The sequence below is a fragment of the Camelina sativa genome, chromosome 9 (assembly GCF_000633955.1).
Source record: "Camelina sativa cultivar DH55 chromosome 9, Cs, whole genome shotgun sequence".
Lineage (NCBI taxonomy): Eukaryota > Viridiplantae > Streptophyta > Magnoliopsida > Brassicales > Brassicaceae > Camelina > Camelina sativa.
In genome coordinates this window covers 4,542,867-4,555,138 of record NC_025693.1, presented here as the reverse complement: position 1 = coordinate 4,555,138, position 12,272 = coordinate 4,542,867, and the positions used below count along the sequence as shown (strand labels likewise).

Sequence of the window (12,272 nt, the reverse complement as noted above, 5' to 3'; positions counted from 1 at the left end):
AGGTCTTTTCTTAATAGCTACAAGAACACCATCTTGAAGCAAACCTTTGTAAACCTCACCGAATTTGCCAATACCTATAAGACTTTTATTAGTAAAACTCTTGGTGGCTTGAGCAAGTTCCTCCATTTCAAACCTTCTAGCTTCTCTCATTGACAACTCAATTGCAACATTTCTTCCTTCTACAAAAAAAACACACACACAAATAGCAAAAGTAATCATTTAGCTATCATCCTAAGAGAAAGTCAATAGAGAGAGAGAGAGAGGAATTGGGAATTGTTGGATGGGATTTGTGACCTTGAGTAGATGGATCAGAAGAGCCAGTCTCAGAAGTTCTTGAGAGATTCTTAGGACGAAAGACACAAAACCAAAGGAGAAAAAGAAACAAAGCAATCAATGCAAGAGCTCCTACAGCACCACCAATGGCAGCTGCAAGAATTGCTGACATTTGGAAAAACAAAACAGCCTCTTCTCTTTCTTTGTCTCACCGATGCTCCAAGCTACTACTACCATGCGATAACCCTGGACAAACAAAGAAAGAATAAAAACAAGAATGTCGGCGAAAAGAAAAGTAGAAGAAGAAGAAGAAGAGACAATTTTAAAAGCAAACAGAGCTTCTTGTTTGAGAGGTAAATTAAAAAAAAAAAAGGTGTCAACTTGTAAAAATTGAATTTAAGATTCTTATGTGAAAAAAATCAATCAATCAACATGCAGTAAAAAAAAAAAAGGATTCATTAATAAAAAAAAAACCTTGACAGATCTCCAGAAAATTTCAACTTCATCGGCGATTTAATATCAAAAATTCAACAATCGATGGACGTGGACGTGATTCCCCACAAAAAAAAATTTCCCACATTCAATGACAGGAAGAAGAGTAAATAAAAAAAAAAAAAATCCTTAAATCAGCAGATTCAAGAAATCAAATTTGGTTTTTTCTAATCAGAGAACACAAGCTTGGTGTGAAAATAGAAGAAGAAGAAGAGGAAAGAAACATCAAATCACAGCCCACCGCCGCAGTTTCTTCTAGAACTCGAAGGTAAAGAGTAAGAAGAAGAAGAAATGAAGTCTTGTGTCGGAACGCAGACAATGCCGACAGAAAGTGACATTGTTCAGACAACAACAACAACAACTACTCTCTTCTCTCTCTCTTAAGACTCACTCAAAAAACTTTTTTACTTATACTTAACTGAGAATCCAACAACAACAACAATATGAAGAAGAATCAAAACTAAGTAACTTTGGTGAGTTTTTTTACTATTGTGTAACTGTGTAAGTACCAAACCCATTTGTTTAATTTCAGAGGGGATACAAAAATAAAAAAAGAGGGAATAAAAAAGGAGAACCTTTGAAGACAAGAGTAGAAGCAAGTGGGGTACTTCGCCAGTTTGCAATTACAGCGAAAGCAACAACCTTTTTTTTTTTTAAGCGAGAAAGATTCAGAAGGAAGAAAGAAACTTAAAGACCCGCCGTGTAACGCAGTTTCCGCCGCCGCAAGTTTTTTGTTTTTTAAAAGGAGTCGAACACAAATACCACCACTCTGTCTCTGGCTCTGCCTTCCTTCTCTTTTTATTTTACTCCGCAAATCTCTCTGTTTTTTTTTCGCATGTTTTTAATTTCTCCTTTAAATTGGTTATTTTAGTACTTTATTAAATGAGTGAGTACTTGAATACTATTAGACTACCTAAAAAAAAAGTTAGAATTTATTTATTTTTTCTAGTAAATTATTAAATAAACAACCAATGATAGAGTGGGATTTATAACTCTAGAATTTTATAATTCTTTAGATATCATTTTTTTTTAGTCAATCAATCACATTTGTATTGGAATCACTTTTTCTTTCGCTATCCTATTATTCTTATGTTTATCACAAAAAATAATTAAAAAAGGATTATGTCATTTTATAGTTTTACATTCAGTTTAAGAGGGGTGTATTCAACTTCACATTTTAAGTGATTTCTGTAAAAGTTACAAATCCTATGTTATTCAATCATGGATTTTAAAAAGTCTCCTAAAATCCACTGTTATTGAACTGATGATTTAAAAATCTATTTTAAAATCCACTGTTATTCAAAACAGTTTGTGTATTTGGACTTTAATAAGTTGTAGGGATTCTGGAGGATTTGAAAGGATTTGTTTAGTTAAAAATACAGAAATCCAAATCTCATAGTTTTAGGTGGGATTTGAAAGAATTTTACCATAAATCATATCAACTTCCCTAAAATCTATCAAAATTCCAAATTTCATAAATCCCATAAAATCCTCCAAAATCATTGTTTCAATACACTCTTCTAAGATTTTGATTCTTTATCATTTCCACACAGAAAAAAAAATATTATTTTGGTATTATGTGAATTAGGGTCACAATGTTATTCGGTTTAAACCGTTTAAGACTAAGAGTGTAGATTCTTTATTTCCATGTTATGATTGAGTAGATTCTTTGAATTTAAATGTTTTATCGATTGGGTAATTACGATAATTTTTTAGCAAATGTTTTTGGTGAAATATGGATGTTTACAACTAAATTTCTAAGGAAATATTGTGAAATGGTTAAAAAACAGATGAGTCAATTTAATAATTATATATTTTTATAAAAACAAGGTTGAAATCATTCATGACTATGTTCATATCAAGAAACAAAAATGCTATCCTACATGTAACTAGTGTTATAACCAATTTGCTACAAATTGATAAACTATATGTGTTAGATGATATCAGTGGTTATAATAGTTTCTTCGTTGTCACATGGCTCACATATCTGACTGCTACTAATATAATACTTGAATGCAACAACAAGCAATAATCGCAAGTAAAGCAGCGGAGTAAAGTATCTGACTGCTACTAATATAATGAACTGTTGTTTTAACTTGGGTACTACTAGAAAGCAGCGGATTAAATAATTAACCTTTTTGTTATTAATGACAAATTAATATCCAGCGAACAAACATTCATAAAATATTCTTTAAATAAAATATTCAACAAACTTCAAAAAAATAAATAAAACTAATTTTAAAATGTAGGAGTTGGACCACAACAAAATACTAAAAACATCGACAGAGTAAAAAAAAAGGTAGGAGGAGGGTCATAAGCCAGCTGTATCGACCATACATTTTTGCTGCTTCTTCTCTGACGCTCTTCCCTTTTCCAAACTCACATTTCCACGATCTGCGTTTCGCGTTTTTCTATGTTTTTTCTTTTCCTTTTGGTTTTTCTATCTGCGTTGTTTTTTTATTAACGTTTCTCTTGACTTTTTTTCTTTCAAACTGTTTTTTTTTTTTCTTTCACATTGTAAAATAGTATAAAACAAATTGGAGAAAAAATTGAAATGTAGGAGGACCAATGATTGAAGCGGCGGTCGTGGTCATCATGAATAAATCATACAAATCGGAAATGATTGAAAAGTGACTGAAAATAAAAATCAAATCAAATCGCTTGTCTGCACCAACCGCCTAGCTCGATTTTAAAGGCCCATTTTAGGCCCATTAAATGAATCATATTGGCCACTCGTTCTACGTAAAATAGAATGATGCTTATGGCGGATTTGATTGTGCTTAATTAGAACCGAGATACAAAATTACCAACGAACAAAACCGGGCCAACTTGGTTTGGTGTTTGGTCTATTTCCATCAGGCTTTGTATCTTAAGAGATCCTTTTTTTGTCATGCTAAACTTTTTATTTGTAATTGTGAGATTAAAGGTGTTTTTATCTGGAATTTCAATTCATTGTATCTTTTATTTATTTAAATGTTTGTTGTATTGAAGTCAGAGCAATCAAAGCAAAAACAAATCTAATATGGATTGTCTAGTTCGGTTTAGTTAAAGCAAACTAATGAGTTGCAGGAGGAGGATTCGGGTTCAGCTTCTACTCCATCAGGTACTCCGACAAATGGTAGCAGCAAAGAAATCACAATTGGTGGCATCGATGGAAGAGGTGGAAACAACAAAACCGGATGACTCTTCGAGATATGAGATATTAGTGAAGAATTTGTGATTAGATTTTGTTATTTGCATGTGACGCTTTTTTTTTTGTAGAAGTTCTCAATTGTATTGGGAATATCCCAAAAAAAAGAAAAAAGCAAATTATGCATTTAGCCAAACATTTTCCTTTAATTATATGGCTTTTTTTTTCAACCAAACATTTTCCTTTAATTATATGGTTTTATATTAGACAAATTCTTACAAAAAAAAACCTGAATAATTTGACGGGTAAATTATGCCCACTTTCAGTTTATGTTCTCCTTCACATTTTTTCTTTTGTAGTTACCAAATACAAAAGATCCGACTTTTCATCTAATTTAATTTTGTAAGTCACTTTATTTTATACTACTACATATAATCTTTTATTATCTGGTAGAGAACCAAAACTTTCACACACATTTTCTCTCCTTTTTTCTTTTGTTTTTTATTAATTTCACATAGACGTTCTATATTTATAATTTAGGAAAATCACACACATATATATATATATATATCTCAATAAAAAATATTTCAAATAATTATATTTAGAAGTGAACAAAATATATCTTTCATCGTTAGTCTGTAATTTGTATTGTGTATTTTTTCTAATTCATAAGAAAGCAACCCTTGAACAAAATTAGAGCATTTTTATCACGAGTCACCAACAATATATTCAATTTTCAAATTATTTCTGGTTAGAATCGATTTAGTTTAATCTAAATTCACGAAATTTCATAATAAGTAATATCATGATCCAATCATTCAAGTATGTTTTGGAAGGTTAAATATATCTATTTTCATTTTTTCATATTTAGATCAAAATAATGTTTAGCAATATATGATACGTTAATTTTTTTCAATAAGTTATTTTCTTTATCTTTAGAAGGTTACAATCTTGTGGTGCTCAAAGGACCACTATATCTATTATAATAGAAGTTTTTAGTCATGTTATGCGTGATTTATTTATATTTTTTTGTTATTTTTATATACAAATTTTATTTTTGAGAAAATATTCAAAGCAAATTATATATATTTATATTTTGTTTTTGTGCAATGCACAAGTTTTATAACAATTAGTTTTTTTACAAAGAAAGATATTGTATTTTTGGAAACATATTTTCCTTACACTTTTATAAGTCAATTTCAAAAGATATGATCTTACATAAATATCTTTTGATTTTGTTTTAGTCCTTTTATTTTGCTACTTTGATATATAAGTTTTCATCATTATTTTTAATTGCACTCGAGGTTGTATAATCATTAGAGATGTCAACAATTTTGTTCATTGTTTTCAATAAATATATTAATTCTCAAGTTTATTACTATGATATTTAAAAATTCATTTTTGTTTGTTCAAGTAAAACCGCATACTCTTATTAGAATCAAAAATTAACCATTATTGTGTCTTGATTGATATTTCAATTCATGCAACAGAAAAAATAAATTTAAATAATGTTTGGTTGACAAAAAAAAGAAATAAATCTAAATATTTAAGATGGTGGACGATAATGAGGGAACGATGATATTTAGAATGAGAAATGGCAGAAGTCACATTTAAAATTTTAATTAACTAAAATAACATTTTATTAAAAAGTAACTAAATGTAGTTCAATATACTCATAGAAAGAGATTAAAAACATAATACTCATATGAGTTTAGGAAAAAAAATGTGAACTATAAATACAATAAAAATTATCAAGTCATTCATATATTTTTGGTTGAAAATGATTAACATAAATAAATTTTATATGTAGTTTTAGAAAAATAATAATAAACAGAAGATATATAAAAAGCTAAAAGTGTAAGTTACAACTAGGCCTGGGCATAAAACCTGAATCCCAAAATCTGAACCGTATCCGAACCAAAATAAGCGGATTAAAACCGAACCAATATTAAGAAAATAACCGATTGGTTCTTGGCTTTTATTATTTTGGATATTGGATATTATCCGATCCGAATCGATATCTAATAGATATCCGAATATAACCGAACATATAAGAAATAATTTGATATTTCGATAGATATGCCTCATATCTTTTATGTATTTATATGGTTTTTTGAGAACCTTGTCACTTACTTAATTTCTATATTTTGTTTTTTTTTCTAATACTCCATTAGTATGGTTATTTGGTACAATAAGATTAAAAAGTATTCGAATAAAACATTGTCCAATAACTTTTGGTTTAATTTTGGTTGTCGACAATCATATCCAAACCGATCCGAAATCCGAATTATCCGAACCAAAACCGATCCAACTTTATAAGTACCCGAATGGATGTTAGAGTCAATATCCAAAAAAATCTGAAATACGAAAAATCCAAACCGAATCCGATCCGATATCCGAACGCCCAGGCCTAGTTACAACACTCAAAATATATGTGTATATAAATAAATATAAAAACAAACTCTTTCCACCATAATGCCTTAAATGCGATGCATGTAATGTAAGATAATGAAAACAAAGTATACTGTAAAAACTTAGAAAAATTGGAGATATGGGTAGAGAGATGAGAGAATGAATATTTAGTAAAGTGAGGAGAGTTACATTCTTAAAATAAATTACAATTTTACTAGGTTTTCACCTGCAGTATACTGCGGGATTAAATTATAAATTAATATATTTTAAATAATAATTTTTAATTTATTTAGTTTTCAAATTCTCAATTAATTAACTTTTATCTAATTAATTCATAATTTTTTTAGAATGTTTTGTCTTCTTCTTACGTTTTATACAGTTTATAACCTAATTACATTAAATTTGTTATTAGATATAATATAAAATTTTAAAACACTTAGTTTTGTTTTATATAATTAAACAGAGGTATATACCTATATGGTATGTTAGTATATATTTTTATGTGTATACAATTTTTTTTTTGGAATATTAAGAATGTGTTGTAGTATGTGTAATATTTTGTAGTTCATATACTAAATAATTTATAAGTTAATTTTCCAAACTATGACTACAAATCTATAGTATATGAAATAAACGAATAGTTTTATTGTTGGTTCTATAGTCCAGACCCGCCATGCTAGACGGATCATACAACATGTTCAAAGATTTTTAATCCGCAAAAACTCATAATACAAAATCCGTGAAAGTAAAATATAGTATGTGAGGCTAAAAATTATTTTTTATCAAAACAGTTTTTAAAAATTTTAAAGAACAATAACTATTAACTTACCTCCTTATACAATTATGTTTGTTACCTTTTAAAACATTTTGTTTCTATAAATAAATTAACATTTATTTATTAAATTAATTATTTAATGCTAATGACATGTATGTAAATAAGTGTCAACTTTAGGATTTATTTTATAAATATCTCCAAAAAGTGTATATATAGATGGAAGAGCAAAAGCCAGAGATTTAAAATTTGTGATTAAAATGAGGAGAGTTACATTCTTAAAATAAATTATTTGATATTAACTTTAGCAATTAAAATCACAAATAAAATGAAATAAGTTACACAAACATATTTTCATTTTCGTTCTTTTTCACAATTGAAATTAGAAATTTTCTGTTTTTATTTTTTAAAGAAAAGAAAGGTGAAAAAGAACGAGTGGTTTATATTAGTTAATAAAAGAATTGAATGCTCTCTTTCATCAGCTGCTCTCTCTCTTAAATTTGTCACCGGAAAAAGCTCATCTTTCTCCTTCTTCCCATATGGCTAACAAACCGAAACCGTTCCTTTCTTTTTTCATTTCTTGTAGTTTCTTTTTTGTTTCCGGTTGTGTGTTTTCAGCTCCCTTGGTTCTTCAGTTCTGGGTTCAGATAATATCATAAAAATTGAATCTTTATTGAACAAGATGATTCGCCATGGAAGCAAAAGCTATGATGACACCAACAGATAAAGACAGGATTTTTTCACAGCTTAGGGACCTCTGCATTTTCTCTGTAATTGGCTCTTCCTCTTCTTCTTCTTCTTCTCGATTTCTTCAATCTTAAAGATAAATTTTTGTTTTTTTTTTTCCTTTTAATTTGGGGTTGATTTCAGGTTTTGATAAAAAATGTCGAATCTTTCAGCAAGAACAGGACGAGACCATCAACGTTATGACAACAACTTCCGTCTTGTTTCTGGGTACTTAATCCTTTTCTCTCACCTTTCACTTTCATGCGGGGGGGTTGACCTTAATTTATGCTTTGAAATCGTTCTTGATTGATGTGATGTGATGTGATGTGATGTAATGTGTCAATATTGGAAATCTAAAACGACCGTAACTCATGTGTTGAATGTGGTGACAGATGCATTCCATATAGACTGGTGAAAGATGATGAAGAGGAGGGCTCAACAAGTGTTGACTTTGAAAACAAGCTTGAAGTTCTTATGGTTTCATCTCCTAATCGTCACGATCTTGTTTTCCCAAAGGTCTTGATCCATAATTCTTGATTTTGATGCATGTTGCCACTATATGGAAAAAAGTGTTATTGTATGAATCTTTTACTTGTGTTATTTGTTCAGGGAGGATGGGAAGATGATGAGACTGTTCTTGAAGCTGCCTCTCGTGAAGCCATGGAAGAAGCAGGAGTTAAAGGAATACTAAGAGTTAGTTTCCCTGTTTCAACACAGACTTTATAGATAGCTCTGAGAAAGCTTTTTTGTATAGATTTAGATTGAGTTGAGTCGTCTTTTGGTGTGTTCTTTAGGAAGATCCATTAGGTGTTTGGGAATTTAGAAGCAAGAGTAGCAGTATGGAAGCTGATTGCTGCTTAGCTGGTGGATGCAAAGGTTATATGTTTGCGTTAGAAGTGAAGGAAGAACTTGCGACATGGCCAGAGCAAGAAAACCGCGAGAGGAGATGGGTATAAAAGCGCACAATGTTGCTTCTGTCTGTGTCATATTACATTGTCATATACTGATAAGAGGTTTGTTTGTAAAATGCACAGTTGAATGTTAAAGAAGCCTTGGAGCTGTGTCGGTATGAGTGGATGCAGAGCGCTCTTGAAGAATTCCTAAGAGTAATGACAGAAGAAGGAAGCACAAAGGAAGACTTTATTGACATTTCCAGCATTTCGAATAGAGGAGGAGAGCGTCAAATTGATCCTCAGTACTGCTCTGTAGTTAATTAGTTTCGTTTCTCTAGGTTTATCAAACGTCCCAATTGTAATATATTATTGGAAGCTTCTTCTATAAACAAAGTTAAGACATGATGAGAAGCAAATGGGTTAAGACCCTGTGACTTGAATGTGTTTCTCAAAAGTAAAAAAAGTCAAACAGAGATTATATTAACTAATACGATCCGTTGGTTTAGATGCTCTCTGAAACAACCAAACACACAAGGACAACAGATTTTGAAACAGTAAATCTCACAGGCCAATGCATCTCTGAGACTAGGAACCCTTTCACCACATAAAAGGCATTGGCTTGGAACATTTTCCCAGTGATGCAACTAAATAGTTTGAATGTGACTAAGACATGAATCAGAAGGTATCATCGGAGTTTTTGCAATGAGGATAATGGCAGTTCAACATCTCCAGATACATCTCCCTCGATTTGGTTATCTTATTCTTTCTTTGCATTAACTCTACTCATTGCTTGTCGTGGGAACTAAACAATTCATCTTGATGTTGAAGCTAATCCTTCTTCTAGGTACAGATAACTAAATGAAGAATATAGACAATATTGTTACTTTGGACTCTTTTCTTTAAAAGAATTTAGCCACATGATGATATACTAGATCAATACAAGAGAAAAGCTAAGAATAAAACCTCTGGATAAAAGAATATCATGAATCCTTCCCAAGTACTTTAACTCTACTGTATTCACCAGTTGCAGTATCAAAGATCTTACAGAATCACCAACGCATCCCTTGAAAGCTACTATGATCAACATACAGGGATTCAGAAGCTGCAAAAAAAGGGGGAAAGTATTACAGATAGAATGGCCAAAGGCTATTGGTTTTCTTACCAATAGAAAGCAATAATCATCCATCAACCTGGAGTCTCAGCGTCTGAGCCATTCTCTGAAACATGATTGCATTTTCTCGCGATTTTCAGCATTTGCATTGTTCACTGTCGGAATAATCTTATCTGGCCTTAAAAACTGCGTAACAATGGAATCAGTTAATGCTAAAAGATGTGTAAAACTTATCGAGGACAGACAAGAAAATAACAAACATCCTTGGTACACACCTGAACAAACTCACGAAGTTCTGTGAAGCTTGAATGCTCACTATATGGAACCCCTAGAAAGATAGTACATAATTTACATGGTCAGAAAAATAGGCCTCCCACGAGTCATGAATCATGATTATACTTTTAGCTATGTATAATATATCACTGAAGCTCATACGGAATATGCATTACAAAAATCAAACTCACCGTAAATGGTGATTTTTCCCCTTGAAGTTGGTTTTATTAGATCAAGGTGTTCACCTATTTTCTCGGAGTAAGTCCAACCTGAAAACACACTTCACTATTTGAACCAATCGTTTCAACAAAAAACCTTTAAAAAAATGAAAGGCAAAAAATTCACCTGTGGGCCTAAATGCCAAAACTGCTCCATACTGTTCTCTATAATTCTTCAAGTGTTCATCGAGTCTCTTCAGAAATTGTTAGAATAGAGATAAGATCATGAGAGGTTGACATGGGAACTAGATAAAATGAATAATACTTGAGATAAGCATCTTGGTTTTAGAGAAATACTTCAACTTTCAATGATGACATAGGCAAAACATGAAGACATGTGGTTTTCCCATCTGTACAAAGATTCTTAGAAATATCATCCCAACCAAATGATTGCAGGATCTGTCTTCTTGAAGCATTTGCAAATATCTTAACCTAAAATCCCCACAATGTTAGAACATGGAAGTCCATAAAAGATGGCTAAAAGAAAAGAGAATTTCTCCAGGAATTTATACCCCAAGAGCTTTGGAAATAGCAAGATAAACACATTCTTTCCCAATGCTATAAGAACCAACCACAATTAGAGTCTTCGGTTGCTTCCTGAGGAAATCCTTTGTGATTCTCACAACATAACTTAAGACATCTTCTTTTGAGGGGAACCTAAACAAACAGACATTAAAAAGGATGGATTAAACTTTTACGAACATGCTCCCGCAAAATCCATCATGATTTTTCTTCTATTATTCAAAAGTTTTTGCTCTCACTTGTATCTAGGATTGCAATATGTTGTATCCAAATACAGAACATGAACTCGTTGGTTATAGAGGAGAGGATGAGTTTGCATCTGTTTCGAAGCCCTGAAATCTCCCGTGTGCAGATAACACGTTCCATCTAAGAGACGAAAGTGAATAAGAGCAGCACCAGGGCAATGATTAGCTTCAATCAAAGTGACTTTGATTCCATTAATACTGTATTCAACGTCTAGCTCCAATGGATGAATAAACCTACACACAGAATTCACCACACGGAAAACTCAATTTAAAAATCTGTAGAAAGTCCTTAAAGAGACATAGATAGCATTAGCAAAGAGCTTACGAGGGATTAACAGATAGACTAAGTCTAAGAAGACGACTAGTGAGAGAGGAGCAGTAAATAGGACCATGAGACCAAGCTTTGGTGAGACCAATGTAATGATCAGCATGAAAATGAGTAAGGAAATAAGCAGAACATCCTTGAACACAACCATATCGAAACGCATCTACAGTGAACGGTGTTCCTACATAAATACACACATGAATTTCACAAAATTGTCAAAGAGAAGAGACGACTAAGGGATATGAATGCGCAGAAGAAGAAGACCTGGTAGTTTCTTGTAAAAAGGACATGGTCGAGGCGAGTCATTGCTAAACAAAGAGTCTCTACGCCTCTTTCCAAGACCAGTCGTATTCGTCTTTTTCGCTGAAGTAGAAGCAGGTGAAGTGAAAGGAGAAGGCTTCTTTTGTAAACCCCAAATCTGAAACAAGTCAGTTTGTTTCATCTTCTTCGTTGTATCAGGAGAACTCTCTTGTAAACCCCAACTCTGAAACAAATCCGATTGTCTCATCTTCTTCTTATTCTTCTCAGAAGAAACAACGGTCTCTTCATCTTCTTCTCCCACTAAACAAGACCAATCAGAACCAGCCTTATAGAAATCAGACGCAAAACCCTCTTCGTCTTTAACATCGTCGTCGTAGAACACAAAACCCTCTTCTTCTTCTTCTTCTTCTTCTTCATTTACACCGTCGTTGAAACGAGAACCAAACCAGTCGTCGTCCTCTTCATCAGAAACCTCCATTTTTTTTTTCTCTCTCCTATGAAACAAAAAGGTCCAAAAGAGTCAATTTTGACTCGCACCCGCCAAAGGTCGCTTCTTTTTGGCCATTGAGTGTGTCTCTCAACGAGAGAGAGAGAGAGAGAGAGAGAGAGAGAGAGAGAG

The 12,272-nt window shown here is 31.9% G+C and overlaps 3 protein-coding genes across 4 annotated transcripts in view; 1 reads left to right on the top strand and 2 right to left on the bottom strand.

Moving 5' to 3' along the window:
- LOC104710474 (nodulation receptor kinase-like) overlaps nt 1-1,602 on the bottom strand; it is a 3,963-nt gene extending 2,361 nt beyond the window's left edge. The window contains exons 1-2 of the mRNA XM_019229757.1: nt 1,341-1,602; nt 295-519 (exon numbers count right to left, since the gene is read on the bottom strand). Coding sequence (XP_019085302.1) covers nt 295-445 — 151 coding nt within the window. The 5' untranslated portion in view covers nt 446-519; nt 1,341-1,602. The remainder of the gene's footprint in view (nt 1-294; nt 520-1,340) is intronic.
- LOC104710469 (nudix hydrolase 13, mitochondrial-like) lies at nt 7,546-9,142 on the top strand. The gene is made up of 6 exons (XM_010427078.2): nt 7,546-7,849; nt 7,950-8,033; nt 8,198-8,321; nt 8,415-8,498; nt 8,600-8,755; nt 8,840-9,142. Exons 2-6 carry the CDS (start codon nt 7,963-7,965, stop codon nt 9,020-9,022), a joined length of 618 nt encoding a protein of 205 aa, XP_010425380.1. The 5' UTR covers nt 7,546-7,849; nt 7,950-7,962; the 3' UTR covers nt 9,023-9,142.
- LOC104710470 (DNA cross-link repair protein SNM1) lies at nt 9,160-12,231 on the bottom strand. 2 transcript variants are annotated; one of them, XM_010427080.2, is made up of 11 exons: nt 11,657-12,231; nt 11,393-11,573; nt 11,062-11,301; nt 10,813-10,957; nt 10,598-10,732; nt 10,428-10,494; nt 10,274-10,351; nt 10,085-10,137; nt 9,861-9,995; nt 9,662-9,769; nt 9,160-9,552 (listed from the first exon to the last, which is right to left on the bottom strand). In XM_010427080.2, the coding sequence occupies exons 1-9, from the start codon at nt 12,129-12,131 to the stop codon at nt 9,897-9,899; spliced, it is 1,473 nt and encodes a 490-aa protein (XP_010425382.1). In that variant the 5' UTR covers nt 12,132-12,231; the 3' UTR covers nt 9,160-9,552; nt 9,662-9,769; nt 9,861-9,896. The 2 variants fall into 2 exon arrangements, with proteins under 2 accessions (XP_010425382.1, XP_010425381.1); XM_010427079.2 differs by having other exon boundaries at nt 9,662-9,800; nt 9,889-9,995; nt 11,657-12,230.